The 17,276-nt window shown below is 42.4% G+C and overlaps 1 protein-coding gene across 1 annotated transcript in view; it reads right to left on the bottom strand.

The window, feature by feature from the left end:
- Positions 1 to 17,276, bottom strand: part of ALDH7A1 (aldehyde dehydrogenase 7 family member A1) — a 75,281-nt gene that overhangs the window by 36,742 nt on the left and 21,263 nt on the right. Inside the window, exons 5-7 of the mRNA XM_075836069.1 lie at positions 12,562 to 12,685; positions 10,748 to 10,880; positions 9,172 to 9,216 (exon numbers count right to left, since the gene is read on the bottom strand). Of these exons, the coding sequence (XP_075692184.1) occupies positions 9,172 to 9,216; positions 10,748 to 10,880; positions 12,562 to 12,685 (302 nt within the window). The remainder of the gene's footprint in view (positions 1 to 9,171; positions 9,217 to 10,747; positions 10,881 to 12,561; positions 12,686 to 17,276) is intronic.

Below are 17,276 nucleotides of genomic sequence, written 5' to 3'. Positions count from 1 at the left end.
AGAGAACGCCATACAGCCCCCCTGTAGAGAACACCATACAGCCCCTCCCCCTGTAGGGAACGCCATACAGCCCCCCCCCCCTGTAGGGAACGCCATACAGCCCCCCCCTGTAGGGAACGCCATACAGCTCTACAGCTCCCCCCCTGTAGGGAACGCCATACAGCCACCGCCCCTGTAGGGAACGCCATACAGCGTACCCCCCCTGTAGGGAACGCCATACAGCGTCCCCCCTCCCAAAAAAATGCGACCTACAGTGTGTCCTACAAAAGACATGTATCCCCTCTCCACAGGATCTCCACAGGATAGGGGATACATGAGTGATCGCTGGCAGCGATAGGGAGAACGGGGGACTGAAAGTCCCCTGAACTTCTCCATGACAAACCTCTGACTTCCGGCGTCTGCGCAGCTCAATAAAAATGAAAGGAGCGCTGGTCACGCAAGCGCACAAGCACGACCGGCGCTCCATTCATTTCTACGGAGCTGCCGACACAGACCCCGGAAGTCCGAGGTTTGTGATGGAGAACGTCAGGGGACTTTCAGTCCCCCGTTCTCCCTATCAATGCCAGCGATCACACATGTATCCCCTGTCCTGTGGAGATCCTGTGGAGAGGGGATACATGTCCTGTGGAGAGGGGATACATGTCCTGTGGAGAGGGGATACATGTCCTGTGGAGAGGGGGGGGGGGGGGGATACATGTCTTTTGCTCTATTTTGCGCCTTCAGGACCAGACACCGTTTAGCCCTTTTTAGCACGCGTTAGTTAAATGGCTATAACTTTTTTATTTGTTGGGCTAACGACGTGATTTTTGCGACGTTTTTTTCCGTAGACAATGCAGGTTTGATTTTTTATTGTTTTTATACACACCTTTTTTGATATTTTAGAATTTTTATTCATAAAGTTTGAAAATAATAGTAAAAAAATAAGCTTTTTTACATTTCAGCTATTTTTTTTTTTTGGGTAACAACATAGTTTTACCCTAAAATAGACCTTTTATTTGTGATCGTCATCGTCTACCGTAAATTTTTATATATTACATGTCTATATTAGGGTAATTGGGTCAGCGCTAGCGTTACAACAATGATTGGCGGGGGGAACGGTTTTTTATGGGGTGGGTATTTTATGTGTATTTATTATTTAAATTTTTTTTGCACTTTACTTTATTCTTTTTTTATTACTATGGTCTGTCCCCCAAAAGGTCAAAGAAGACCTTTGGGGAACTTTATATATTTTTTTTCTTTCTTTTACACCATCTTTTTCCACTGTAACTGGAGCTGCACAGCAGCCCCAGTTACAGGGGAAATCAGCCCTCTCATAGTGACGATTGTCACTAATAGGGCTGTGCTGGGTCTAGTAAGACCCAGCAACAGTCTGCCACTAACGGCACCCGGCGATCATGTGACCAGTCACATGATCACCGGGAGGAATAGAGACAGCGCCGCTGCTGTCTCTATTCCTCTACACAGCGCGCATTCAGCGCTGTGTACAAGTGATCAGAGAAGACAGAAGCAGCGAACACTGCTTCTATCCTCTCCTCAGGGTCCCCGGCAGTCACTGACAGCCGGAGACCAGACATTCAGCTGCCCGATCGCGCGGGCAGCAAATTAAAACCTGAGCCGTAGAAAGTCTATGGCTCGGGTTTTAAGGACCCTGACCGCTGGCCGTAAAAATACAGCCAGCGGTCGGGAACAAGTCAATGGCAGAGCGGGGAGATACCTCCCTGCTCTGCCGTAGTGTTCAGTGGCGTCCCGCTGTAGCAGCCATAGCGGCAGCTAGCGGAGCCTCCGGCCATGGTGGGGGCACGTGCCGGCAGGCGACACGGGCCCCCTCATACCGCGGGCCCCGTAGCAGCCGCTACTGCTGCTACGGCGGTAGTTACGCCACTGATCACTAGCAAATAAAGCACCAGGACCAGATGGTTTTTCTAGTGATTTTTATAAAACCATGAAAGAGGAGGTCACACCAAATCTTATTGCCAGTCTACAACTACAAGTTAACAAAATAAAAAAAATCCTGAAAGCGGGCAACATAGCCTATATTAAAAGTTCTTCATAAAGAAGGAAAGGATCAGACCAACCCAGGTTCATATCGCCCAATATCCTTGATAAATCAAGATGTTAAAGTATTGTCAAAGATATTGGCCGATAGGCTAGCTAGATTACTACCTCAACGGATTAGACCGCATCAAGTTGGTTTCATTAAAGGGAGATCAGCAGTCACAAATATACGTACGATTCGCACAGTACAAGATGCATTAACATCTAGTACCAATGTTGGAAATAATTCACCAGCACTCCTAACGTTTTATTTGACTTAGCCTTGGAACCATTGCCAAGACATTTTTTGTCCTCAACTGATTACTAAGGCATTCGGATAGGTAATCAGGAAATTAAATGGACTTGTTTTGCAGACTCTCTTCTGTTTCTCAAGTCGCCACGGGTGCTGGAGGCTACACATTAATTTTATAACCTGAAAATGTGCCGAAGTAAACGTTCTAAAAAAACAATTACTTTGACAGACGAGACTAACATTACACACGACAGTGGAGATAGCCAGATCTTATATAACATATCTGGGTATTAAAATTAGGTAAATTGCCCTCATCACTGTACAATTTACCCCAGATAGAGAAAATCATCAAGGAGGTGGTCATCATTACCATTATCTTTGTTTGGGGGAGCTGTTCTCCTAAAGAGAAGTTTTTCCTGCCTCCTTTATCCCATACAAACTATACCTCTATTGAGGAAACATCTAGATCAAAAACTGCAATCTGCATTCCTACAGTTTGTGGCAGAAGAAAAGACCAGGATCGCATACAACAAATTGTCCTTACCCAAGTGTGATGGTGGTATACAATTACCAATGGTGTAATATTCTATTCTAGCTGCACTCTGCAGGCACATAAGAGATTGGATGAATATTACTAATTTCTATTCCAATGTCTCTTTGGAGCAGAGTCTAGCAGGATCGGTACATTTACCGGCCCTGTTACATTTGCCATATGCACAACTTCCTAGTCACGTTAAGTCAAGCCTGCTTCTCAAGATACAATTGGTGCTGAGAAGGCGGTATGGAAGCTACATGGCCTTCCTTATTGCCTCTCTAAATATTTTCCGCTGTGGGATAACACGACTTTTCCGCAGGGGCATCAAAATAAATAGTTTTCTCAATGGAAATGTGAGGGGGATCAATCTCTTGGGTGCTCTCATTAACGTGGAGGAAGGAAGATGGCTAACATGGCACAAATTTTTTAGTAAATATCGCTTCGGAAATAACCAGTTTCTACAGTTTGCTCAGGCGACAGAGTTTTGTAAACCTAAAGTACGCAATATAGCTGAAGTGGAGATACTTTGAGTATTTGATGGGTCGGGACACTAATGGAAGCTCTATCAGGCCTTTACAGCAAACTAAGAAATCAGTCTCTGAACTCTTAGCATTTCTTGATTCGGACTTGGCAATTGGAGTCAGATGACTCGGAAATTTCAAGAAAAATTTTAGAAGGATGGGAGAAAGTCAAGAAAGCAATGGTGAATGAACAGTGGCGTGAGATGTACTTCCGCCTTATGCACAGTGCAACATATGCTTTTGACTTGTCATATAGAGATGCACCATCACACTATTTACGTAGTTGTCCTAAATGCAACTTCAATAAAGCCAACCTCTTACATGGCATGTGGCAGTTTGAGAAAAAAAAAATCCTAATGTAGTAAAGATACCTGGGATGCGGCGCCACTGGCCACTCCACAGGTGCAGTTATTAGACTATATACCTTTAGATGTTGATACCGGCGGTTTGCCTTGATTAGCTAAAAAAAAACAAAAAAAAAAACGATCAACATAATATTGGTTATCAAGAAGTGCATTTTGCGCCACTGGTTGCAGAACTCTGTTCCAAAGCTCTCTGAAAATATTGCGAACGTATGATAAAAATTGACATAGAACGACAAAGAAAAATCCACAGAGAATTTCTTTAATACATGGCGTACGTTTATAGAAAAAAAAATTACTCTCCAGCTGATATTGGCACTTTAACATGTACATTTCAATAGACATCCTTGGATATTCTGTAAATTATACCATGAACTCTGGGTTTATTGCAGAGCAGCTAGAGGGAGATTGTCCACCGAGGTGATTTTATTGTTATGGGTGGGATTTTGGAATTATATTTAAATTGTTAGTTTACAATTATTATGATGTTACACGTAAAAGAGAAAATTTTCTTTAGATTCGGAACACACATGTATCTCATTCTGAAATTTTGCTTTTGTTATCGAAAATGCCTTTCTGATATGTAACTTACAATTGCCGATGTACAATTTTTATTTTCGTATGGGTTTCCATCTCTGAATAAAAATTATTTATAAAAATAAAAAGTAAATAAAATGACAGATTCCTGACAGACCAATTATGAGGATTAGGATCTGTAAGATCGTAGAAAAAAAAAAAAAAAAAGAGAAGCCACGCTAGTGTGAACACAACCTTTTTCAGGTCTGGGCTTGGGAAGGAGTAGTCCCCCAATGTCAAAAGTCACTGTCTTAACCCCTTCACGACACAGCCTGTTTTGGCCTTGTGGGCACAGATAATTTTTTCAAATCTAACGTGTCGCTTTATGTGGTAATAACTTTAGAATGCTTTAACCTATCCAAGCGATTCTGAGATTGTTTTCTCGTGACATATTGTACTTTAAAGATAGTGAAAAAATGTGGTCGATAAATGCAATATTTGCGAAAAACTTCAAATTTTAGCGAAAATTCGCATTTTTTCTAAATTTAAAATGTATCTACTTGTAAAACAGATAGTAATACCACACAAAATAGTCACTAGTTAACATTTCCCATATGTCTACTTTAAGCTTGCATCGTTTTTTTCACATCCTTTTATTTTTCTAGGACGATACGAGGCTTAGAACTTTAGCAGCAATTTCTCATATTTTCAAGAGGCTATTTTTTCAGGGACCAGTTCAGTTCTGAAGTGGCTTTGAGGGCCCTATATATTAGAAAGTCCCCATAAATCACCCCATTTTCAAAACTGCACCCCTCAAAGTATTCAAAACAGCATTCAGAAAGTATTTTAACCCTTTAGGCATTTCACAGGAATTAAGGTAAAGTAGAGGTGAAATTTACAAATTATTTTTTTTTGCTAAAATTCATTTGTAATCATTTTTTTCTGTAACACAGAAGATTTTTACCAGAGAAATGCAACTCAATATTTATTGCCCAGATTCTGCAGTTTTTAGAAATATCCAACATGTGGCCCTAGTGTCCTAATGGACTGAAACACAGGCCTCAGAAGCAAAGGAGCACCCAGTAGATTTTGGGGCCTCCTTTTTTTAGGAATATATTTTAGGCACCATATCAGGTTTGAAGAGGTCTTGTGGTACCTAAACAGTTGAAACCCCACAAAAGTGACCCCATTTTGGAAACTACACCCCTCAAGGAGTTTTTCTAGGGGTATAGTTAGCATTTTGACCCCACAGTTTTTTTTCAGAATTTTGTGGAATTAGTCTGTGAAGGTGAAAATCGCCTTTTTTTCTGCAAAACATAGAATTTTTTCATTTTTACAAGGAATAAAAGGAGAAAAAGCCGCCCAACATTAGTAAAGCAATTTTTCCCGATTACGCCAATAGCCCATATGTGGTCATAAACTGCTGTTTGAACTCACAACAGTGCTCAGAAGGGAAGGAGCGCCTTTTGGAGCGCAGATTTTGTTGGATTGGTTTTCAGTGCCATGTTGCATTTGCAACGCCCTAGAGGGACCAAAACAGTGGAAACACCCCAAAAGTAACCCCATTTTGTAAACTACACCCATCAAGGAATTTTTCTAGGGGTATAGTTAGCATTTTGCCCCAACAGGTTTTAGTAGAATTTAGTGGAATTAGGCCATGAAAATGAATATCAACATTTTTGTCCATTTTCACAAGGGATAAGAGAGAAAAAGCCGCTCGAAATTTGTAAAGCAATTTCTCCTGAGTATAGGAAATACCCCATATGTGGTCATAAATGTTTTTTTATTAGAATTTAATTAACTCCTTCCTTTTTTGCTTTTTCATTTTTGTTTTTCATTCCCCGCCTTCCAAGAGCCATAACAGGTTTTTTTTCCAATCGATAGAGCGGTGTGAGGGCTTATTGTTTGCGGGAGGAGTGGCTTCTATTGACACCATTTTAAGTACCATATAATGTACTGGGAAACTGAACAAAAATTTGCGGGCTGAAATTGGAAAAAACAGATTCCTCCATTGTTTTTGGGGTTTTGTTTTTACGTCTTTCACCGTGCGGTGCGTCTTTCACCGTTTAGTTTTATTCTGTATCTCAAGATTATGGCGATACCATATGTATATAGTGTTTTTTTTATGTTTTGCAGCGTTTGCACAATAAAATTACTTTTCTATAAAATAAATTTATTTTCTGTGTCACCATATTCTGAGAGCCATAACTTTTTTATTTTTTAGTCAAAAAAGCTGTGGGAGGTCTTGTTTATTGCGGGACGGGTTGTAGTTTTATTGGTACTATTTTGGCATACATGCGACTTTTTGATCACTTTTTATTCTATATCTTGGGAGGGTGGTGACCAAAAAATAGCAATGCTGGCATAGTCTTTCATTTATTTTATTTGCGGTGTTCACCGTGCAGGAAAAACAAAATTATGCGGTGATACCAAATACGTGTACTTTATTTTATTTTTTTTAACGGTTTAATTTTTTCCCTATAATAAATTACTTATTATAGGAAAAAATAATAAACTTTTCTTTTTTTTACCTGCAGCTCTGATTGCTGCTAGATTACATTACTCTACCTAGGTAGTGTAATGTATTCTGTCAGTGTGACATCACAATAAGTCTAAGAGGACCTCATAGGCTTCCATACATGGCAGACCCGGAGGCCACTGCCTGGCCTCTGGACGCCATCACAAGCATCAGCAACCCCCACAATTGCATGGGGGCTGCCGATGTACTACAAACCCCCTAAATGCGGCGATCACAATTCATCGCAGCATTTAAGGTGTTAATTGCCAAAATCAGTGGCGATGAGCCGCTGATCGGCAACACTGGAGTGTCAGCTATCGGGGACAGCTGACCTCATGGTTCCCGATGCATACGGTCGCCAACAGTGTGCATCGGGAAAGACACCGTGACTTCCTGTCACTGAACGGAAGCCTATCAGGACCAGCCGGAGGTTGGCAAACTCGGAGGCCATTGTATGGCTTCCGTTTGCCATGCTATCGAAAAACCCCGCGGTTTCAGACCGGGTCTGCAGATATGCTACAAACCCCTAAAATGCGGCGATCACAACTGGTCGCCGAATTTAAGGGGTTAATTGCCAAAATCAGTGGCAAAGGACCGCTGGCTGGTAAGAGTGGTGTGTAAGCTGTCGCCGACAGCTGACCTCCCAGTTCCCGCTGCACACTGTCGCCGACAGTGTGCACCGACGTCTTTGCGACGACGTATAGTTACTGACTCGTGCGGATAGGGGTTACAACTTGCTGTACAATTGCTTACAATAATAATAAATGGATCAGAAGTTGGACCAAAACTGTAACTCTGTAAATAAATTATATTACTTATCTTATACGGATTCTGAGCTACAGCCTGTAACCCAGAGCTGCATTCACAATTCTGCTTGGGTATTCCCAACTCACACATTTATGGCATATGTATTGGATATGCCATAAATGTGTGATATGCATGTGTCCCACCACTCTGGTACTAGCAACTTTGTGGGGAATGGCGTCCCCCCAGACCCCGGCCCACCCTGTGAGGTGGCTGCAAGATCCAGAGAATAAATGGAGAGGTGGCCAAACATATGCTCAATGTTCTCAACACTTCTGGGACCTGCACCCATCACACATTTACGGCGTATCCTGCGACTAGCCCGCCCATCCGCAGCTTTCTCCCTATGCACAGTATGGGGAGAAAGCGGTCAATAAGTGGTGGATGGGTGGAGCTAGCCGAAGCTTAGGATTACGAGCTGCATGAGGAAAAAAAAATAAATTATCTATACAAAAACTACAAGTGACATTGACATGTAATACATAGGATTAGGGTCTCTGGCACTACTTTATGCTGCCCTCAGATAGGGCAGCATAAGCCTGCCATTATGTAAGGTCTGATTTTGTTCATTCATGTGCCCTCTGAATTGTAAAGTGCTGCAGAATATGTGGCGAGAGAAGATTATTATTTATTTAAAAACTGCTCCTGTGTCTAGATATTACTGTCACACACCTGCTGGCATTCTTTTGATTCCCTCTCAGAACTTCCACTGCCGATGGACACACAAGACCTACTAGTAGCTCACTCCTACCACCCGGATCTTTTTGCACACGGGATGCGGAGTGATTCATTGTATTGTGCAGGTCAGCCAATAAGAATTAGCACACGAGAAGTGACAACTCCTCACCAATGCTGGAGAAATTTAGGTGGACATTGTGAAAGGATGTTAAAAGGGAACGGATGACATGGCTAGATAGCCACACATCTGGAGATCGTGACCGGCTGGAGGCACATAAAACACACCACCTTCACTTCCATATATAAAACAACACAAAGAGCAAGTTGGTCGCTATTATAATGTGGTGTTGTGGAGGAATTAGCCAATATACAATCATCTCCTTTAGGCCTTATTCACACGAACGTGTGCATTTTGCACGTTGCAGTGGTGTGTGTCATCAGTACGTGCTGCGTGATTTTCACGCATATGCCATCCTTATGACACGCGGTTTTTAAGTTTAGAAAAAGAAATTAAGGAAGTGCTTTTATTTTTTCCTTCATTTCTTGATCTACTGTTGCGCGAATCACGCGCGTCACACGGAAGTGCTTCCGTGTGCCGTGCGCAATTTTCACGCACCCATTGACTTCAATGGGTGCGTGTTGCGTGAAAAACGGCCAAGTATAGGACAGGTCGTGCATTTTACACAGCGGACATACACTGCATGAAAATCGCGGACTGTCTGAACGGCCCCATTCACTAACATAGGTCCGTGCGAAACGCGTGATTTTCACGCGCGCATCACGGACGTAATACACGTTCGTGTGAATAAGGCCTTACTTCAATAGTACATAGAATGCAGACAGAGATTTTCATAAACATTACCTGTGGTATTCTATATAGCAGCAAGGGTGGGAAAATTTTTATTTAAAATAAAAATAAAAAAGGGGAAAGAAAAACAACCGCCACTTACTTGGTCACTGCCACACTAGTCAGAGATGTGGTGGGGGCACCCTTCCTGATAGAAACAAGTAAATAATGGTTAAATAATTAAGTCACCAGAAGATAATCCAATTTAATAAGACATAAATAATAGTGATCGAGCACTATCGTCAGGCTTTTTAAGATCTTTAGGCGACAAGTGAGTAGATCAGATAGAACCAGACATTGTAAGCTTACGCTTTAAGAAAAGAAAACAAAAAAAAAAAAAAAACTCCTTGCTCAATATCATGCAACACGGATTATCAGAAGTGCTTGACATTCTGAAGGGATCTTTTGGATATATGTAAATAAAAGTTTAACCATTGCATAAGAAAAAGTTGTGCAAGTAATGATATAGATCACTTCTTTATTATTTCCCTTTTTACTTGAACAAGTTTTATACTACTTTGTCCTAGAGATCTGCACCCAGAAGGCACTCATGAGCCTTCCCAGGAGTCACAGCGCTGCCAGTTAGGGAAAAATAATTAAACAATCAATCTTTTTAATCAAAATCGGTTTTATTATTTTGATTTTTCTGACTCTCTGGTTCAGGGATTTCTTTTAAAAAACTGGTAATCCTATTTTAAGCATATCCACATATTTCCGTAAATCCCATAGACTTCAATGGAGGTGGCCATGTGCAAGCTCAGCTACCACAGCGGAGTATATGAAGAATGTGGCGTCTGGGAATCAGCGAAAGCAAAACTTCTAATAGTTGAGGGTGTCAGAGGAGCACCTATTAAGCATTCATGGCATACCCTATGAATATGCCATAAATGCCTGAGATGGGAATATCCCTTTCAACTGCTAATATACTTTCTATTTCCATGTTTAACCATTGTCAAGATCTGTTCACAGTCCATAGAAACATTTTCGCTTACATGCAGAGGGGGAAGTATAATTGAAAGATTTGAAAGTCTCAATCCCTAATTTAGTTTGCAAAGAAAAAAAAAAGTGGCCAACAATCTAGGTATGATCATCTTATTTTATAAACAAATACATAGTGTATCGGCCTTGCTCCACCCAAAAAGAAGCAGGAGGGGCATGACAATGGGAGGGTACGCACACTGACAAGTTAACAAGAGAGCAACCCAGGAAACACGCATACATGCAAATAGTCTGAAGCGGAGATGGGGAGATAAATGCTACAAGAGACACTGACATGTTGAACGGTCAATTGGACATGATCGGGACAGGTTTTCAGCCTCGATGTAATTGTAACAAATTGCAGTATATTAGAAAATTGCAGAGCTTTTTTCATCATACAAGGAATAAGGGTCTGTTCACTGGGTTTTGTATTCACAGGATCCATGAGGGTTAGGATGGATCAGTTTTATAACGGACCTCACCTTTTGTTTTTTCTTTTACTGGGCAGAATGGAGCAATAGACACACTATTCTTCCTATCACAGGCAATGGAAACCTGATGGAATGGAACCTTGACGCTAATGCGAGGAGGAGCTTCATGTACATAAAATCGAAAAACCCCTTCAACCGGTGCCATGATGTATCATCCATTTCACACAGCTAGAGTCTGAACATAATGATTTATATAGAGTCATTTCTTACCATAGGCAGACATCTCCGCAGATAAGAGCAAGAGCATTGTTCCAACCATATACAGCAACTGGAAAATTGAAAGCGGTGATAATTCCCACCAATCCTACAGGATTCCATTGTTCTATCAGCGCATGTCCAGGTCCTAAATTACAATATAACAAAAAAGTCCATCAGGACAGAAATATAACTTTCTACTTTACATGTATTTAATAAAACCAAAAACTTTTATTCCCGAACCACATGAATAGATGTATGAAAATGTACAGTGATAATTGTACTATGTTGTGGTAAATGAAGTTAAAGCATGTATTTGGACTGTCAAGATATAAAGTCCAGAGTCAGCGCAGCCGTCTACCGGGACATTGTAGAGAACTTCATGCTTCCCTCTGCTGACAAGCTTTATGGAGATGCGGATTTCATTTTCCAGCAGGACTTGGCACCTGCCCACACTGCCAAAAGTACCAATACCTGGTGTAATAACCACAGTATCACTACGCTGGATAGGCCTGCAAACTCGCCTGACCTAAACCAACCCCATAGAGAATGTATGGGATATTGTCAAGAGGAAGATGAGAGACACCAGACTCAACAATGCAGGCGAGCTGCAGGCCGCTATCAAAACAACCTGGGCTTCCATAACACCTCAGCAGTGCCACAGGCTGATCGCCTCCATGCCACGCCACATTGATAACAGCTCAGCAGTGCCACAGGCTGATCGCCTCCATGCCACGCCGCATTCATGCAGTAAGTCATGCAAAAGGAGCCCCAACCAAGTATTGAGGGCATATACTGTACATACTTTTCAGTAGGACAACATTTCGGTATTAAAAATCAGTTTTGAAATTGGGCTTATATAATATTCTCATTTTCTGAGACACTAAATTTGGGGTTTTCATTAACGGTTACCATAATCATCAACATTAAAATAAAAATGCTGGAAATCGATCACTGTGTGTAATGAATCTATAATATATGAGTTTCACATTTTGAATAGAATTACTGAAATAAATTAACTTTCTGATGATATTCTAATTCATTGAGAAGGACTAGTACTGTAGATGATACATTGAGTTATGTTGCAGTTTGTGTCATTGCCAATAGATGGCTTTAATTTTACATTATTAACCCCTTTACAACACGTCACATACGGGTCAGCCGCCAAGGGGGGCGGAGGAGTATGAGCGGGCTCACGGGGCAGAGTGCGCTCCATGATGAGCGGGTTTCGGCTGTATGTTACAGCCGACACCTCACTCAAATGGGCGGAATGTAAGATTACTTAGATGCCACGGTCAATAGAGACCAAAGCATTTTTGGTGTAAGTGTGTGCAAGAAAGGAGTTATCCCATCCAATAAACTAAATTTCTTTAGGGTATGATTTTAAATAGTAGGATTGGACTATGTGCGGAATTGCACTGTAGATTCTGAAAGTCCGAAGCAATTTACAATACAGATGATGTGTAATGGGGTCTTTAAAAAGCTAGTCCACATGTAGTTGGGGGGAAAAAAAAAAAAAAAAGGCGCAGAATTGAGGGCATGCTGTAGATTTTCTAGGGCACCACACACATTATTTCTCTGCTACAAACTTACATCTAATTAATAAAACTAAAACGATCAATTACTTACATTTTATATGGAATAGTTTCCCATACAACAATTTATCAATCTACTCAGATTATCTGGCTCTATACCTGGCTTCCCTCAGATATGGCAGCATCATTAACATTTAAAGGTTTTTTTGTGTGTTCCTATTTAATTCAGGAGAGGGAAATCTAAATACATCCATCCATTACACTTTTTTCTTGAACATATTCAAAGTTCCCTACTTTCTGATGGCAACATGGGTCCACCAATAATACGGGAAAGGCCTACAGCATAGTCACATATATCGATGTATTCTTGGACTTCACCAATGCCTTCTACCAGAATCTTTCCCATTTCCAAAGACTCCTGAAAAATAAAAATGCATGTACATACATCAGGGAGCGCACACAAACACGCACAATAATTGATTGTAGAAAAAGGAAAGGAGGCCCTAGTAAGTTAAAGGGAACCTGTCACGTCAGACATGCAGTCTAATAGGCTGCCCACAAATCAGAGAGTGGCAGATCATAAGGGCGGTTCGGGCCGGGTGCCCTCATGCCCAGTGGCATCGCTAGCACCGGAGGGGGCCTCTGTGCTAGCGACAGCCACATTCACTTGTATCGGCGTCCTCAGGACGCAGATACAAATTAATACTATTGGCTGCAGGCAACGTTAGACCTGCAACCTATAAAGGCGCTGGGAAGACTCCCTGCACAGGCCGGCGTGGTGATGTCACTGCATCACAGTGGTCTGCGCAAGCATCCTGCCCGGAGAACGTGCAGCGCTCTGCACCATCAGTCGCGGGAACAGGGCAAGGCAAGTACAATTATTTATTTATTTTTATTTTTTTTGGGGGGGGGGGCTGTGTGGCAATATACAAGAAGGGGAGGGCCGTGTGTATTGGTGTGTACGATTTTATTCAGGGGAGCAGTGTATAGTGCGATTATATTTACGGGTACAGTGTGTGGCATCATCATAATTTTATCTTACTTTATAGGTGTGGAAAAGTGAGGAGCCGAAGACATCTGAATAGCAAATTCTGCAGAAATGGCTCATGGCCGGGAGAAGTCGTCATGAAGTCTGGACCAGATGGAGAAGACAAGCGGAATAAAAAATACAAGAATCTGAGAAGTCATCACCTGTGAGTCACTGGATTTAGAGAGAATCCGTCACCTCTCCTGACATGTTTATTAAAGGAAATCCTTGTATTTCACAAAGTCCTTGTGCAGTCCAGGACGAATAGACAAATGGGTGTTATCATTCCCCTTGTCAGGAAGATGTGTCCCTGCACAGTGTGATACAGTCAGCGATGGTTGGAGACGGTCAGTATGTAGGGACACAGCCCTTTGACAAGGGGAATCGTAAAACCCATTTGTTAATGCTTGCACAAAAACGTAGTGTTAACAACAGTTACGGCGCGGCGGTGAAGGGGGGGGGAGGGGCCCAAGTTTGGGTAACTACCCAGGGCCTATGGTCTACTTAATCTGCCATTGGTTATAGAGCAGGAGGAGAAGCGGAGAAGATTGATATGTAGATTCAGAATAACTTGATCTAAAAGTTATTGTTCATTTAAGAAACAACAACTTAGGCGTCAATCACATCTGCATCGGGACTCTGTTCCGTCTGAGCTTTCAGTCAGGGGAACCCATGAACGGAACCCTGACTGAAACAAACGGAAATCATAGGTTTCTGTCTGCATCACCACTGATTTCAATGATGACGATCCAGCCCAAATGGTTTCCGTTTGTCCCCATTGTGCAAGGGTTCCGTCGTTTTGACTGAATGAACAGCGCAGTCAACTACGGTTTGGATGCAGTCAAAACCCTTGCACAACGGTAATGTAAACGGAAACCTATGATTTCCATTTGTTTCAGTCAGGGTTCCGTTCATGGGTTCCTAACGTAAAGGTCCCATGGAACCCGTGAACAGAGCCCGGACGCAGATGTGAACGAAGCCTTATGCTGATCCAATAGTATACCGGATATAAAACAACGTTGTAATTTACTTAGAGTATGCTCACACGCGTTGGTTTCAGACACAATTCGGGCCGTTTACGCCTCGAATTACACCTGAAAAAACAGCACCATTACGCTTCCAAACATCTGCCCACTGCTTGCAATGGGATTTACGGTGTTCTGTTCCCCACGAGGCGTAATTTTACGCATCATCAAAATACGGCACGTAAAATAACACTGCGTAAAAAGAAGTGCAGGTCATTTCTTGGGACGTTTTTGGAGCAGTTTTTCATGGACTCCATTGAAAAACAGCTCCAAAAACGGCCGTAAAATACGCTGCGAAAAACACGAGTTGCTCAAAAAAACATCTTAAAATGAGGAGCTATTTTCGCTTGAAAATAGCTCCGTATTTTCAGAAGTTTTTGAGTTTGCGTGTGAACATACTCCGTTTTTGGAGCGGTTTTCATTGGAGTCCATGAAAAGCGGCTACAAAAACGGCCCAAGAAATTACCTGCACTTTTTTGGATGAGGCTGTAATTTTACGAGCCGTCTTTTGACAGCGACGCGTAAAATGACAGGTCGTTGGCACAGTACATCGTAAAGCCCATTGACAGTAATGGGCAGATGTTTGCCGACATATTGGAGCCGTTTTTTTCAGACGTAATTCGAGGCGTAAAACACCTCCATTACGTCTGAAAATAGGTCGTGTGAACCCAGCCTTACTGTTAAAACGCAATGGTTTTACCCATGTAAATTCTGTGTGAAGTTACTGCCACTAGGTGTCTCCCTTCCTGCAATCTGCTATCCACCCCATATCAAGCATTGGCTGTCCCTGGTTACAGATGGACTTCAGAAGGTGGGGGTGTCTCTTCTATGCCTGACTATACATGTCTCTAGACAAGGGAGGGAGGAGCAGGAAGCAGAGAGTGTGTCAGCAACACATGCTGCATACAAGCCTCTGGAGGGGGAGGAAGCCGAGTGAGAAAGACCCAGATTTGCTGGTAAGATTTCTGTCATCCCAGTTCTGGATTCTCAGCTACACTTCACATTGCTGTATAATCTCATCCATGCTGCTTCTATATATGCGATAGATAGAAGAGGGGAATCCTATGTGCAGTGTATAGAAGACATGAAAGCCGTTAGGATCCGCTCACTAACTCAAAGACTGAGAATTAGGGCGGATTTACACGAACGTGTAATACGACCGTGCAACGCGCGTGTTTTTCCCGCGGGTCGCACGGACCTATGCTAGTCTATGGGGCAGTGCAGACGGTCAGTGAGTACGCTGCGTAAAACTCACGACAGGTCCTATATTTCTGAGTTTTTCGCGCATCACGCAACCATTGAAGTCAATGGGTGCGTGAAAATCACGCGCACCACACGGAAGCACTTCTGTGGGACGCGCGTGATTCGCGCAACAGCAGTCAAAAGTATGTTTGCAAACAGAAAAGCACCACGTGCTTTTCTGTTTACAAACATCCAAACAGAGTGTTATAATGATGGCGGCTGGGCGAAAATCACGCAGCCGCGCATCATATGTGATGACACACGGATCTGTTAAGTGCCTTTTGCGCACGCAAAACTGTGCTTTTTTGCGTGCGCAAAACGCACACGCTCGTGTAAATCTGCCCTTAGACATAGAGCCTGCAGAACTGCTAAATAAGGTCATATATAAGTCATACAAATGGCCAGAAATCGTGTTATTCCTCAGGTATCCACATGAGTAGCTTATTCTGAAACGTCACCTGAAAAGTTACCGTATTTTTCGGACTAGAAGACGCACACAGGTTTTAGACCACAGAAAATAGGAAAAAAAATTCATATTTTACTTTTTACAAAGAAAAAACCATTGGTTACAAAAAAATTATTTGTTCAGTTTCACCACATTCAAGAGCCAAAAGACAGCAATTCTGGGGTTTTAAATGTATTTCTTTTTTACGCCGTTCACTGTGTGAGTCAAATAATGCTATATTGTAATAGTTTGACTCTTACGGACACAGCGATACCAATTTTTTTTATTATTTATTTATTTTTACATTGTGCTTGGGGGAAAAAAAATAAAGAAAAAAAAGTTTGTTTTTTTTTTTTAACTTTAGACAATTTTTTATTAGTTCCCCTAGGGGGTTAACCAGCAATCATTAGATCGCTGGTACAATACACTGCAATCCATGGATGAGTTACGGAAACAGCGTAACTCCCATAGTAGTGAATGGCAGTTACAGAAGCAGCGCAGCATGCTACGCTGTTTCCGTAACTACTATTCAGTTCTATGGGAGTTATGGAAACTGCGAGTTTGCTTAACTCGACCATGTAACCAGGAAGTGGCCGGCAGACAGCGGAGCCAGGTAAAATAGAACGGGGCCCCGTTCTAGAGATAGATGTGGGTCCCAGAGGTGGGACCCGCATCTATCTGGCATTTATGACATATCCTGTGGATATGTCATAAATGTCCTTCATGGGAAAACCACTATAAATGCTGCGGTCGCTATTGACAGCAGCATTTAACAAGGTAAACGGCCAGGAACGGTGCGATAGCTGTTCCTGGCCATTAGAGCAGCGTGTCAGAAGCGGACACCTGCAGTGTATGGAGCGGACTCAGCGCGTGAGCCCGCTCTATACATCATCCCCTCCCCATGACGTGCCGGCACATCATGGGTAGGGAAGGGGTTAAGTAAGGAGCTGTCACGGGGCCTGGCACTGCCGGGTCCCTTGACTGCCGACTAGAAGATGCAAAATTTATTCTTGCTAAAAACTGCGTCTTCTAGTCTGAAAAATACAGTAGGTACCTGCTAACTCCGGGCAGAAGAGTACAGTGGCTTGTCCTACTCTGTGAATACAGAAATAACGGTCAATCACTCATACTGGGAAGGCTGTCAATGGTTGAGACCACCCTCTGGACTCTAGCTCACAGTCAGCAGGGATTCTGATAAATAAATTATAGGTTACCCTGAATCTTTTCCCACAACAGTATACAGTTAGGTCCAGAATTATTTGGACAGTGA

This window comes from Rhinoderma darwinii, chromosome 1 (genome assembly GCF_050947455.1).
Source record: "Rhinoderma darwinii isolate aRhiDar2 chromosome 1, aRhiDar2.hap1, whole genome shotgun sequence".
Classification (NCBI taxonomy): Eukaryota; Metazoa; Chordata; class Amphibia; order Anura; family Rhinodermatidae; genus Rhinoderma; species Rhinoderma darwinii.
This window is presented reverse-complemented; position numbering and strand designations above follow the sequence as displayed.